The 14,753-nt window shown below is 42.5% G+C and overlaps 1 protein-coding gene across 1 annotated transcript; it reads right to left on the bottom strand.

Annotated features, from left to right (window-relative positions):
- Positions 1–1,457: 1,457 nt before the first annotated feature.
- kcnq2b (potassium voltage-gated channel, KQT-like subfamily, member 2b) lies at positions 1,458–14,732 on the bottom strand (the record flags this gene model as incomplete). The annotated part of the gene is made up of 19 exons (XM_079156482.1): positions 1,458–2,097; positions 2,235–2,410; positions 2,657–2,777; positions 3,003–3,134; positions 4,332–4,440; positions 5,327–5,374; positions 6,806–6,991; positions 7,392–7,467; positions 8,050–8,083; positions 8,275–8,343; positions 8,454–8,548; positions 8,780–8,875; positions 8,986–9,096; positions 9,784–9,909; positions 10,448–10,623; positions 11,085–11,211; positions 12,008–12,098; positions 12,593–12,743; positions 14,600–14,732. 19 exons carry the CDS (start codon positions 14,730–14,732, stop codon positions 1,458–1,460), a joined length of 2,697 nt encoding a protein of 898 aa, XP_079012608.1.
- Between the last annotated feature and the right edge of the window lie 21 nt (positions 14,733–14,753).

The following is a 14,753-nucleotide window of genomic DNA, read 5'->3' as shown; positions in this document are numbered from 1 at the left end:
TGTCAAGAATAGTATGCTAATGTATGCTACCAATGCTAGCATGTCAGGCTAACTAATTTACTACTGATCAAATCTGACGCTCTCCACTAAAATCTGAGCGCTGTTCAGAGAAACAGCGTTCTGATGAAAGGGTAACGTTATACATGTATAATTCAAAATAGTGCCTCTTGTGCAAGAGCAAGACACTCCCTTAGTAACCGAGTGTTACTTCCAAGGCTGAGAGCTGATAGATAACTACTTTATTTTGTAGGGTCCAGACTGATACATCTGCTTTTTTTGGCATATTAAAAAATATTCTGTGGTTCCCATATTTTGGCTACGATTGGCCAGCAATAGCGTGTTGATAAGAGTTTGCTTGGTTTGCTCAGTAAGCACTCTTTGTAATTGTAAATGTATGTATGTGTGTATATGTTATATATTTTATTTATTCTACAAAAAAATATATATTTTGTCTTTCATTCTTTTTGTCTTTGTCAAATATATATTTGTTTACGTTGGGACAACATTCCAAGAAAATTAAAAACAAAAAAAAGGTTATTCTGTAACAGAACGTCTTGCATACAAAGTCAGTGGAGACTCGAGAGGGCAGGCGGTGGAGGTGGAAATGTTTTAACTCGTAACTGGCTCGGCAGAACTGTAGTAAACATCTCAGCTTATGACTTCAGTGAAATTCATGACATTTGATGTAACCTTTGAATCAATGTATTAAATATTAGATTAATTTGAAGTTGATGTCAGCATTGTGTAAATATTGACAGTACACAGACAGATAAACTGTAAATAATCAAAATAAATTAACTATAAATGGACTGAAGGTCTTCACCTGAGTCTGTGTTTGAGCTCTGGACAGGAAATGGAGATAAAATAAATGTAACAGTGGATATGTGACGCTGATAGTAGTGTTTACAGGTGTGTTAAATATGGAAACAAGCAATCAATCAGGAGTGAGCGTGTCCACGCAGTGAACCAATCAGGAGTGAGCGTGTCCACGCAGTGAACCAATCAGGAGTGAGCGTGTCCACGCAGTGAACCAATCAGGAGTGAGCATGTCCACGCAGTGAACCAATCAGGAGTGAGCGTGTCCAAGCAGTGAACCAATCAGGCGTGAGCGTGTCCACACAGTGAACCAATCAGGTGCGAGCGTGTCCACGCAGTGAACCAATCAGGTGCGAGCGTGTCCAAGCAGTGAACCAATCAGGTGCGAGCATATCCCAGCAGTGAACCAATCAGTGATGAGAACAAACATTTGCTGTACGGGTTAAAACATTCACATGACTAAAACCAGCGTGACACCCGGTGATTTGGGCTGTTCACAGTTCCCATGATGCTTCACTCTGAGACTCCAGCTGGTGTTTTTAAAGTTAACTTGTACAAGTTTCACGTCACAGTTTTATATTTGTAATTTTGAGTATCACTTTTAATTGTTCTGCTGGTTCTGCTCTGGTTTACCTCGGGCTCTACTTTGTTCCGGTCCAGGCCCGGTCCGAGTGTGGCGAGGGAGCGCGGAGCTCCGAGTCAGAGTCCGACTCCCCCTCTGCGATGTGTGGCCGGATGGTGGCACAGCTGGTGGCGCCTCCTCCTCCACCTCCACCTCCACCTCCTGCTTCTCCTCCTCCTTTTTGGTGGTCTCCCAGGTTGGCGGAGGGGTAGAAGCTATTGTTGATGAAGTCCAGGTTCTCTCTGGACTGGGAGATGGAGAATCCACTAAAGGAGCGTTCCAGCTCCTCGTGGTCCACGGATGGTATGGACATGGAGGCGTCACTGTCTGGCTTCACCTCCTCTCCTCCTCCTCCTCCTCTCTCCGGTCTCTCTACCCCCCCTCGGTCTCCAGTGCTGTGCCGGTGCGATCGTTTCCCGCCGTGTCTCTCTCCGGCCGGAGGAGGTGGGAGTCGAACCAGTGACCCATCCCCAACTGGACTCGGAGTGTTGCCGTGGTTGAGGTGGGGAGGGGGCGGGACCTGCTGGGAGCTGATTGGCTGCCAGGAGGTGGAGGGTGGGCAGGTGGGGGCGTTGCAGTTCCTGGGTCCGGTGGAGCTGCTGGAGCGAACCATCTTTGTCACGAAACGGCTCTTCTCAATGTGCTCGCCAGGCAACACCCTTAACAACATGTAAACAAAAATATTAACATAACAAAAGGGAAAACGTCCACAAGTTAATATTTAAACAATATGACATTAACAACAGGTCCGGGTGTGTACTGGTTCTGTGGTTTCCCAGTAATACTAGACACTGACTGTGGGTTCTTGGCGATGGGCTGGCTCTTCTCCAGTTGATCCACTGGACTGTGGTAGGGCGGGGCCGGGTCGGGCTCCTTGGATCCAAAGTAGGCGTCGGTCTCGGCCTGAGGGATTCCCATTCGCTGGATGTAGATGTTAACCAGGAAGTCCAATTTTCTCTCCATGGACAGAACCTGAGGGACGAGACCGGCAGAGGACAAAAACAGATTCAAGACTGAAGCTGCATCAAAATAAAACCAGCATGTTCAGAGCTCGAGGACTTTCAGCGCTGGCTCAGCTGAAACGTCTTTTTTGGCGGCACTGGTTTATTTATTTTATTTATTTAAATGTACAGTTTAAAACATAAATGTCACCATTTGATGCACCGTACTAGATTATAGCTTTACGCTCATTCGCATCTTCGCGCATCCTTTGGTTACCTGCTTCTCCACCTTCCCCAGCCGTCCCATCATGCTTGGATCTTCGGGAAGTTCCTCATTGGCCGTTTTGGGACGGTCCTTGTCTGCGATTGGTGTCCCTCTGCCAACTATCTGATCCACCCTGTCGATCAGGAGACAAACTATGAGCTTGAGGACCATGACCTCACAGAGTGAACTAATAAACGTTGCTAAAACTGTGAAGGTGAAGTGTACTTTAAACAAAGTACTGGTCTGATAACTCAGTAAATGTGGCTTTTGTGTTTTTAAATTGAGACCAAAGTCTGATGTTTATTAAGAAGATGCTGAAACAACTTAAAATATAGACTCAAGGGGTCAGAGGTCGTACCTGGACTGGAGGTTCTTGATGCGGGCGAGCATGTCCAAGTGTCCGGCTGAATACTGTTCGATGACATCCATTACATCATAGGGACGAAGACTCTCTTTAAACTTCCTCTTAGACACCATGAAGCGCATTATACTGAGAGAGAGAAAGACGGGGAGAAAACAGGAAGTCAGATGTCACCTTCAACCTCTGAAGGAGCTCAGATGATCTCAGGCACTAACAGTTCTGATGTAGTGAATCTAGTCCAGTGGCTCTAGATTCATCTCACAGACCTACAGGGTCCTCTGACAATGACTCTGGACCAGGGGGCAACCTCCGGGTCTGAAAAGTGAAGCCAATACTAAAGTGTCTGAAACCTGCATTCTCGCTAATGTCCACCAGGGGGCTCCTCTGATTGTATAGAAGTCTATGAGAAAATGACTCTACTTCTCTCTTGATTTATTACCTCAGTAAACATTGTAAACATGAGTTTATGGTCTCAATCTCTAGTTTCAAGTCTTCTTCAATACAGCATGATGTTCATTTAGTAAATGATGGTCCATTTAGAGTCAAACAGACCATAAAGCAGGGGATGCTTTAGGACGGGGCTTACTGTGATCGACAGGTCACTACCACGGCGTTGTCCGATCATGAGTGACAGAAAACAGTTGGATGAAGCCAAACCAGGACACACAGACCCAGAGACAAAGTGCATGAACACCAACCTTTAGGACATCTAGTGTATGTGCTGAGGGATTTACCGCTCAACCACAATCTGGTTCGGATACCCGACTGTATGAATTATCTTTACAGACTTTAAAAAACAAACAGGAGAGGAGCTATAGGAGGACTCAACAACACTTCTCTGTAGGATAGACACCACCAACAACAACAACAATGAGGATATAACAGGATCATCATATATTTATATGATAGTAATAATAATAGTAAAAAAGAAGAAGAAGAAGAATGAAGATGGGGAAGAAAGAAGAAGGAAGAAGACCAAAGAAGAAGAAAGAAGAAGAAGAAGAAGAAAGAAAAGAGTAGAAGAAAGAAGAAGAAGAAGAAGAAGAAGAAGAAGAAGAAGAAGAAGAAGAAGGTCTTATCAAACAGCATGACAGAGGCAGAAAACAGAAAACAATGAAGCTAACTGGAGGTCAGACTAACTGCTCTTACCCAACAGCTGATGGTGACCTTTGACCCTGGGGTGAGCACAAATAAAAATAATTAAAAATAATAACGTGAATAAAAAGCAGAATGAGTTCAGTGCATACTAACCAGCAAATAAACAATGAGTAAAGTGATGAATGATAAACTGATAAATAAATGAAAATAAACAGTGAAAGTTCATACCACATGGCTCTGATGGTGATCTTTAACCCCGGGGTCAGATCCTGAGGGACGAACTCACAGTGGCAGCTCTTGTTGTCGTCGGCCATGTCTTCTCCTGGCAGGCTGGCGTCTGAAACAACAACAACAACAACAACATCATCATCATCATCATCACAGGGCCTTTCTCATTTCTAGATTTTGTGCCTCCTCGTCTCCTCGTCTCCTCTATCCTCGAGGAGGCCTGCTGGAGGAGCTCTGAGCGAGGAGACATCGGTGCATCCTTTGAGGAAGACTTTTCTGCACCGTAACCAAATAACAGAGACGTTAAACAGATGGAATAATCTCTCACCATGGCGGGACTATTTATTAAGAATAATTATAATAATAACTTTACAAAGCCTTTACAGAGTGCTTTGACAGACAAAGCAGTAACAACAAGGCAATAATAAATAAATAAATTAAATAAATAAAATGTGTTGCATGTTTACAAATTCAGACAGCTGTCAAATTATTCTTTCATGTTGTCACATAGACAGACGGGACTGTGTTTGCATCTATATAATATATCACTCAATCATATACTGTGTATAATACATATCACTCTGGATTTGTATTTTTCATACAAACATTTGTAGTGCTTCACAAAGTAAAATATATAAAGCCTATAATATTTATATATGTGTGTGTGTGTGTGTGTTTTAAATAACACTCCAAGGCGTGAGGAGAGGAAGCGAGGAAAGGAACGGAGGATGTACAAAGTGGGAAATGAGAAAGGCCGGCAGGGTGCATGAAAACGTGTAAACAACCTTTAAATGGAGCAGCAGATGATGTATGAAACATGGATTAACTATCTAATGATCATTAACCTGTTAAAGCCCCTGTGTGTTAGTGTATATTAGTGTGTGTTACTTTATGTATTAATGTGTTGGTGTGTATTAGCGTGTGTTAACGTGTGTGTATTAGTGTGTTGGTGTGTATTAGTGTGTGTTAATGTGTTGGTGTGTGTGTGTGCTGACCTGGAGAGCCCTTCTGTCTGAACTCTTCGTCCTGCATCTCTATCAACACTGCAGGAGGAGAGAGGAGACAAAGCTCAGAGGAATCCACTCTACTCATCAATATATATACAGGTGTATATATATATATATATATATATATATATATATATATATATATATATATATATATATATATATATATATGACTTGAACACAAACACATTCATTTGCAGAGATCTTGATGAACCTATTTACAATGTCTGATATGTATATATTTTGATGAATACGTTGAGTTGATAGTGCCACAGATCTACCTTTCCTCTTCTTCTTAGTATAACTTGAATCCCGAGTTAAATAGCACAGCATGTGACGCTCAGGAGGGTTCTGGGTTCAACTTTCTCGTGTATTTTTTTTGCCACTTTTCTGGCAGAAAGATGAAACTAAGCAATCTTAATCATAACATGTTTTTTCTAGGTGGCTGAGAGTATATAGTTTTAAAGTATACAGACATACGTGGATATGTTGAAGATGTCAGCTCATGAAATGATCAATGGATGAGTAAGTAATTAAACGTTGGGAAAATAACTAAACTATAAAATAAAAAATAAATAGAATAATATATAATAATATCCACACGGGCCTTTAAAAGTCTGGAAAAATACTACAGAAACTCTTTTACATTCATTCTGTCCGTATCGACGGTTTACTGTCAGTCAGAATCTAAATGTTTGTGACTCAGGAATAAATAAAGTTTTTATTTTACAGCTTTTTATGCTCCGTCGGTCATTTCTTTGAACAAGGAGTTTTCTTTTTGCAAGCGGAAGTTCTTTATTATCATTTTTCTAATAACACTGACAAGACAGCGGTCAGTGTCGTTTATTGCACATAATGTGTGATCTCAGTTTAAACTGTTACAATCTGTATGAAGCTTAAACACGTAGGATCAATAAACAATTATCTCCATCACTCATGATGTGATCGGCTGCACTGATGGAACATGATTCACATAATATCTGAGATTCGTGAGCAGGATTCAGTGAGTTTACAATCATGTCTATGTCTTTGATCTTTATATCTATATCTTTAATATATTAGAATCTTCAACTATATTTTTCATCTTCAGTTGCCGGCCCCGTGAATAAAACTTAAACAATATATTTATACAACAAGTCAGATAATATCACTTACTTTGTGCTCAAATACTCATACTACCATATTTAGTATGTCCCGATACATAGTACGTCAAATGCAGTACGCCAAAAATACCAGGATGTTTTTCTGGCTATTCTGACCCACAATCCTTTGCACAGCAGAGAAATGAGCAAGAATGTCAAAGGTCAAGGTGCCACGTTTTGAGGAAATAGTATGTCCCAATAGAAAAGTAAAAACAGTGTGTGATTTGTAACCCAGCTTGAATCCTCCGTTAAGGACTCTGATATTGATTAATTAATGGACAACTATCTAAAAACATGCATTAACATCTTTACGTGACCCTCTTACCTTCAGAGTTCTGGCGTGAGGCCGCTCCTCGGATCCTGAAGGCCTGTCTGGTTCTGCTGCGTTCTCCGAAGCTCCAGCTCTTTGGAACCTTGCTGGGACTCTCCTCCGGATTGGGCTCCGTGCTGGGGGACCGTCGCAGGGCCTGGACGCTCCCCAGTCCTCCAGGACCAACGCCAGGAGTGCCTACTGTGGGAACCAGTAGAGATAGGAAGTAGGGAAGGAAAGAAGGGAGTCAAGAATGAGAAGCACCAGAATCTGTTTGTTTATTTGTTTCCTGGTTAACGTCGGTCCAGCAGTCTGCAGGTTTTCATTCAAACCAGTTCCTCCAGCAGCCTGTTACACAAACAAGTTCGTCCTGTCTGGTGAAATGCTTGATGAACTGGTAGATCACCTGTTTGTTTACTGGTTAGTGGGAATAAGAACCTGCAGAGTGTTGAGTCTCAACAGATCAAACTAAACCAAAGAACTTCCTGTCAACAAAACATCATTCATTCAGTTCAAAAGGCCCAAAAATGTTACTGAATGCAGAAAACAACAGAAATGAGTCCACTGTCTTTTAAAAAAAGACTTTGTCTCTGACACCCACCTTGCTGAGGAGAACCTTTCCCTTTGGTCACTGAACTCCGGGGAGACGAGAAGACCCTCTCCTTCAGACTGACCTTCTGACTGCAGAGACGAGAGACAGACAGACAGACAGACAGACAGACGGACAGACAGACAGGTTTTTAATTTGGATCTAAAAAAATGTTTTGGCATCAGACGTGAATCTGGGAGAAAAAGGTCCCGAATGTCCTTTATTGTGAACACATCCTCCTTATTTCCAAACATGTGACATTTCTTATTTCCTGTCCATGATTTCTGTGTTGGTGTTGGATTCCTGCACAAACAGGAGGACATTCTCTCTAGTGTCCACCAGGGGGCGACTCCTCTGGTTGTATAGAAGTCTATGAGAAAATGACTACTTCTCTCTTGATTTATTACCTCAGTAAACATTGTTAACATGAGTTTATGGTCTCAATCTCTAGTTTCAAGTCTTCTTCAATACAGCATGATGTTCATTTAGTAAGTGATGGTCCATTTAGAGTCACACAGACCATAAAGCAGGGGATGCTTTAGGGCGGGGCTTACTGTGATTGACAGGTCGCTGCCGATTCAGGCTGAATCTATACAGAGTCTGTCTGGCTTTACTTGGTATTAACTGTTTTATTAACTGCTATTGACTGTTTAGAGCCAGAACTGTTCACTGACCTGGGAGACGGTTCAGGCTGGACATCCTTCCTGCAGGCAGACAGACAGACGGTTATTATTAACTGTTGAATTAAGAAGAATATTATGATAATCCTGACTATTAAATGTTAAACAATTCAACAGTGCGAGACATTTCTTTCTGCCGTTTACAAAGAAGAATACTGCACTAGTTGTAGTATCAGTAGTAGCTTTGTGTACTTCTTGTATTAAACGTTTCAGACCTGAACGAGAGTCCGGATTTATTCTTGAGGTTCCTCAATAAATCCAACTGATTGAGAGGAGGGATCAACCTGGAGACACACACACACAAACAAAATTATTAACAATGAGGTGTCCCAACATACAAAAAAAAATCTTAATTATAAGACTATTTACAGAACGTGGACAGGTGGAGTCTCACCTGTACATGGGGACAGAGACAGTCCTCTCGTAATAGTCCCAGGTTGAATTCAGATCAGTTCGGCTCAGATTCGTGGCGTAAACCCTCCACGCCAACTGTAGAGACAGAGAGGACACGATTCAAAGCAGGAAGGAACCTGTCGAGTCCAGTGATTTTCAAAATAAAAGCTCTACTCTTCTTCTGTCTGTAACGTAAGCGGTTTTAACATAACTTGCTCTGATCAGTGATTTGAATCCAGATTTATGGACGTTTTATTCTGGATGGAAATCAGAGATGTTTCACGTTTCACATTTCAGTGAGTTATGAAGAAGAAGGTGTTGTTTCACCTGGATGAGTCCGGCTGCTGGGTTACGTCTCTTCTCAAAGTGTTTCTGACGGTGCTGCTCCTGAACCTTCAGAGCAAAACCAGAACCCAGGATCCCCTGAGAGACAGACAGACAGACAGACAGACAGACAGACAGACAGACAGGTGAGCTGGGAGGAGGTTCACCTGTGTCAGGTAAACTCAAATAAACATGAGAGAGGGACTCACAGCGGGCAGAGCGAAGAATGAAACTCCGATCAGAGTGAAGGCTGCAGCCAGCAGACGACCGTTCCAGGTGATGGGGAACTTGTCTCCGTAGCCGATGGTCGTCAAGGTGATCTGACAGAGACTGTACTGTGACATCATCATCCAGCACACCTGTACCTGACTGTACTGTGACATCATCAACCGGCGCACCTGTATCTGACTGTACTGTGACATCATCAACCAGCACACCTGTATCTGACTGTACTGTGACATCATCAACCAGCACACCTGTACCTGACTGTACTGTGACATCATCATCCAGCGCACCTGTACCTGACTGTACTGTGACATCATCATCCAGCGCACCTGTACCTGACTGTACTGTGACATCATCATCCAGCGCACCTGTACCTGACTGTACTGTGACATCATCATCCAGCGCACCTGTACCTGACTGTACTGTGACATCATCAACCGGCGCACCTGTATCTGACTGTACTGTGACATCATCAACCAGCACACCTGTGCCTGACTGTACTGTGACATCATCAACCAGCGCACCTGTACCTGACTGTACTGTGACATCATCAACCAGCCCGACTGTACTGTGACATCATCATCCAGCGCACCTGTGCCTGACTGTACTGTGACATCATCAACCAGCCCGACTGTACTGTGACATCATCATCCAGCACACCTGTACCTGACTGTACTGTGACATCATCATCCAGCACACCTGTACCTGACTGTACTGTGACATCGTCATCCAGAAAATCCTGCAAAAAACAAGTATTAGTGTATGTGTGTGTGTTGTCTCACCAGTCCCCACCAGAGGGCGTCTGCATACGTCTCAAACTGGTCGTTGTCCTCTTTTTCAGCCAAATAGACGAGGAAACTGGCCAGAATGAGACACAGGAAGCCGATATACCACGCAGTGATCAACTCCTGCAGAGAGACAGACATCAGACACAGTGAGACAGAGAGAGACATCATGATGTAGTGAGACAGAGAGAGACATCATGATACAGTGAGACAGAGACAGACATCAGAATACAGTGAGACAGAGAGAGGCATCATGATGTAGTGAGACGTTATGATGCAGTGAGACAGACAGCAGAGTAAAGTGAGACACAAAGAAGGAACAAAGTGTCACAGGGTTTAAACTACGCAATCAATAATTCTGATCGATTCAGTCCAGGATCAATGGAAACGATCAGATGTCAAGCTCCCCTTCAGGAAGACGATACCAATAAACCAATACTGCTGACGCGACAGTGGAAGCAGTGGAAATGTCAGTTGAAGTGGAGGCGGCAGAGTAAAGACAGTTGAAGTGTTTTCATTGTAAGTTGTTCTGTGAACACTGACAGCTGTTGAAACGTCAGAGTGTCAAAGCTGAAAGCAGTTGAAGTGAAAGGGGCTTATCTGCAGATTGACCAAGAATAAAAACAATGGTTACGATACAGACAGGTATTTCCCAGGGTACCTTGCTGTGGGCGTAGACAACTGATCCCAGCAGTTTCCAAGTTCCTCCCCGTCGGTCCATCCTGATCATCCTCAGAATCTGAAGGAAACGAAGCGACCTGATGGCTGAAGTGGCAAAGACGTTCCCCTGAGTCCCTGCAGCCAACACTGAGATGGACGCTATCAACACCATGATGTCTGCAGACAGACCAGAGAGACGGACCGGTGATTACAAAGTCTCACATCATTCAACCGGTTTGAAAATGCTTCTCTTAGAACCCTTTCCTCCTGCTGAGCTGTCTGCAGACTCCCCCGTCTGAAGGTAAATGAAGTGTTATTAAAGTCATCACACTCACCTGTCTGAGAGTAAATGAAGAGTTGTTCAAGTGTAAAAGTAAAAGTGTGAAGGGTTGGGCGTTAAGCACGTCCAATCATTTCACCTGCCCATCTACGCACCTACGTCTTCCACGAACTGCTAGTTTGACAGCTGTGAGTACCAAGAAAAGCCATTTTCGTTGTTTACGTTCATTACGATAATTTGGGGGGAGTGGCTTTGGAAGGAGGCCTGAATAGATGGGCTGTCAGTGTTGCTGACTTGGTGACTTCCATTGGAAGAAGAGTTGGTAACACTGGGCTGGATCGTTTGTTTTTTTACTCACCGATGACACAAAAAGGTTTTCTGGAAAATTTGAGTCGTCCTCTCCATCCTCTGTACCGACAGCAGCAACCTGCAGCCCAGATCCTCACTATGTACTCCACCCCGAACACCACGATGGTCACCACTTCCTGTTGCACAACACAATATTAGAAACGACTCAATCACTACTATCTTTTCTCATTTACTCTGCACCGCTTCATTAAAACAAGACAGTTCACCGTCAGTTGGGGGATCGTTCACATTGAATACAAGTTTAAGTTTCAGTTTAAAGAGTTGCCTATTAACAAAATGTTCTGGGTGAATTTAAGTTATTGCTGATTAAGCAGTGATGCAGTGTTTATGTCTAGGCACTGCTGTTGTCAACGCGGGGGTAGTAATTTTATTTTCACAAATGAATAAATAAATAGCAATAAATGGATAATTTTGGCACCACAGCTCATGAATTTGTATCACTCGCACTGCTTTTTCTCCTCTCATCTGTCCGCCATTAAACCATCAGCGCAATGCACGATGGCAAATATTTTGCATGTTTAGCTACCATCGGTTGTACGCTAATGATGCATTGTGGGATACTTTGTCAAGTAATCATTATCAATTAATCTGCTGATTATGTCATTTATTCTATAAAACATCAGAAAAGAGCCAAATCACAAGTTCACATACGGAACCAAAGCTGACGCCTTCAAAGTTTCACTAACCAAAAGTCCAAAAGTCTAGATTTGGTTTTAACTTAAACGTACACAGAAAGTCATCATGATTTAAACTGACAAGTTTAAAAATATCATCAAAGTCAGGAGCTCCTAAAAATATCCCATCGTTACATTTACAGAACGTATTCAGTCGATCCTCAGGTCAGCGTGTGGCTCTCTGATCAGAAGATGAATGAATGTGGGTATTTTTAACACCACGTCATGTAGAACTTACCAGAGTGTAGAGAGCGTTCTCTGAAGACTTCTCGTACTCTCTGATGGTGGAGAACACGGAGAGAACCAGACAGGAGAACACCAGCACGAACCTGAACAGAGAACACACATTAAAGTCCTGCTATAGGGGGGAAGATTTAGACTGTGACACCTGATCTGAGATCTAGCTGATCCTGGGCGCAGACTGCAGTTATTTGATATATTAAGTTAATATCAATCAACAATCATCACGTTATTGTTTCAGATTGATGTTTACATTTCAAATCGACCCCAAAGCACTTACATAAAAGGTAGTATGTATCTAAAAGGCCTCACAATACGATATTATGACGATACTTATGTCACGATACAGTCTTATTGCAATTTTTGAATGTTGCGATATGTTGAGAATTGCGCTCAAAATAATTCCTACTGCAAATGATGCATTTTGTCATCATCATCTTTTATCTAATAAGATTACGTTTTCACTCGGCTCATCTCACTTCAATTATTTTTGTTGCCACTAGTATCTATGTGTATAAATATATGTATACATATATGTATCTGTATGCCGTAGACAGACAGGTGTAAATACAGGTATATTTACACGTAGGCGTGGTAGATGAAGGCCCATCCTCGAGGTCTCTCCAGGACGTTGTACAGGAAGTTCTGCAGTCGTCTGTAGAGGGCGTTTCTCTTCGGAGGTCTCTTTACTCCGGAGACGCTGCTGCGCTGCCGTCGAGGACCCTCCTCCCCACCTGAACACAGGTATATAATCACCGATTCACACTTATATGAACTCCGACTCTTCAGGACTGTGAGTTATATCAAACAGAAAGAGAGAAGCTAGCTTGAATAACATGTTTGGTACTTAAGCTTGAAAAATATGACGTGTGAGTAAAAGTGCAACGCGTTAAGGTGAACATCGTTGGGTATGTTTTTAAATTATTTTTCTACCTTATTTCACTACATTTATACAGCTCAACAGTGACCACACGCACGTTCTGAACCACTTTCTCAACTACGAGATGAATCGTGACCATAAAACATTTGATTCACATTTATTTAACAAGGCAAAGGTACAAGACTGAGTAAGAAGTGAAGGAACTACTCATCCCATAAACCATTGCAAATGGAGTCTCCAGAAAAACAAACTGTTGTACGTCTAAAAATGACGACAGCTTCAGCAGCTGCGTGGCTTATTTTACGCCTGAAATGTTTTCAGAAACATATTTTGTTGATATTTTCGTAATTGAAGAGAAAACTCCCAAACGAGCCGTCATATTGGTCCAGTACGAAATTCGGGAGCAAACCACAGACTGTATAAACCGACTCCCCGTTATTCTCTGCCTGGCTAAGAGATGCAATGTTGTTTTAGCGTCTAGAAGAGATAATGTTCACGCTTAGAGGTGAGTGCTTTCTAAACCCTTTGTCTCCGGTTGTAACGGCTCATCTGTTCTTCCTCCTGACTGACTGAAATACCATCAGCCTGCAGCAGCCTGATCAATACCCTGCTTCACCCCATTGCCAAATATAATAAAGTTACAGCTTATTTTTCATCTATTATCCTTTACACTTTAATTTTCCTGAACATTTTTGCTCACCCTCATTGTCTTCCCGTCTTTATATTAATTTGAATATTCTACTATCTCATTTTTCTAATGCAATGCGTGTTGCTGTTGTTATTGTACAGGAGTCGGGCAGAGTGGAAGGGTGGGTGGGAAAAATAAAATATGAAAAAATGGTGACCTGTAAACATGGCAATGTGTTTGTTTGCTTAAAAAACAGAGTAGAAAAGTATCAATTATCAAAGTAGTCGTCAATTCTCTGTCATAAATGAGCTGTTTCAGCTTCATTTATGTTATTTTAGATTGTTCTTATTGTCAACAAATCCCGAAAACAAATGATGTTAATCCTTCTCTCAATACTTTAACTTCTCTGCTGTTTCACTTCAACTACTTTCAGCTCTTTGAACACTTTCTACCTGGACACGTATCTGATCGTGTCGGCCGCAGATTTGTGCAAAAATGTACAAATCAAATGTGGACAAACTAAAACTGCCTGCGAACAAACCGTCATCATACAGTAAACATCTATTTACAAAGCAACTTCCACAGTTACAGTAGTTGAAGTGTTACAGCTGGTGTGTAGTGGCTGAAACTGTCAGTGCTTACAGGGACACTTCAACTGTTTTCAGTTTATATCTCGTTAGTGAAAACATTCATGTTGATTTGGATCTTAACATTTTCATATCGCCATCATTATGCTTAAGTTAAATAATAAATAATACTAATAAACGCCAGACAATACGCATGAGAGTCATCAGCCAATCACATGTAAGCACCCTTCAGTCATGCTTACAGTAAATATTGATTTATTTCTCTTCATTTAACCTCATTGGTCTAAATTTGTAGGTCGTTTGTTGTTTTTGTTGTAACCGTGAAGCAGAACCGGGAATGTTTCCATCAGGTTCTCATCATCGGAAAACCCTGATCTGGTTTTACTGCTGATTATCTGAGAGCATGCGCACAAACACACACACCGTTAACGGTCCCCGTTAATTACCACCTATGAACCGGCAGGTTGTTGTTGTGTGTGTGTCGGTTGTTTTTACCTGCTATGAGCAGAGCTCCGTCCCTGCTGGACTCGGTCCCTCCGGCCTCCAGACCCACGAAGCCCACCTTCAGCTTCTTCGGGTCGGCCTGCGCTCCGGGGAACACCCCGCCGTTCCGGGATTTCTGCACCATGACGGAGGGACCAGCACCGAC

The sequence above is a fragment of the Pholis gunnellus genome (assembly GCF_910591455.1).
Source record: "Pholis gunnellus genome assembly, chromosome: 3".
NCBI lineage: Eukaryota > Metazoa > Chordata > Actinopteri > Perciformes > Pholidae > Pholis > Pholis gunnellus.
The sequence above is the reverse complement of the archived record's forward strand: the minus strand, read 5'-3'. Positions and strand labels throughout refer to the sequence as shown.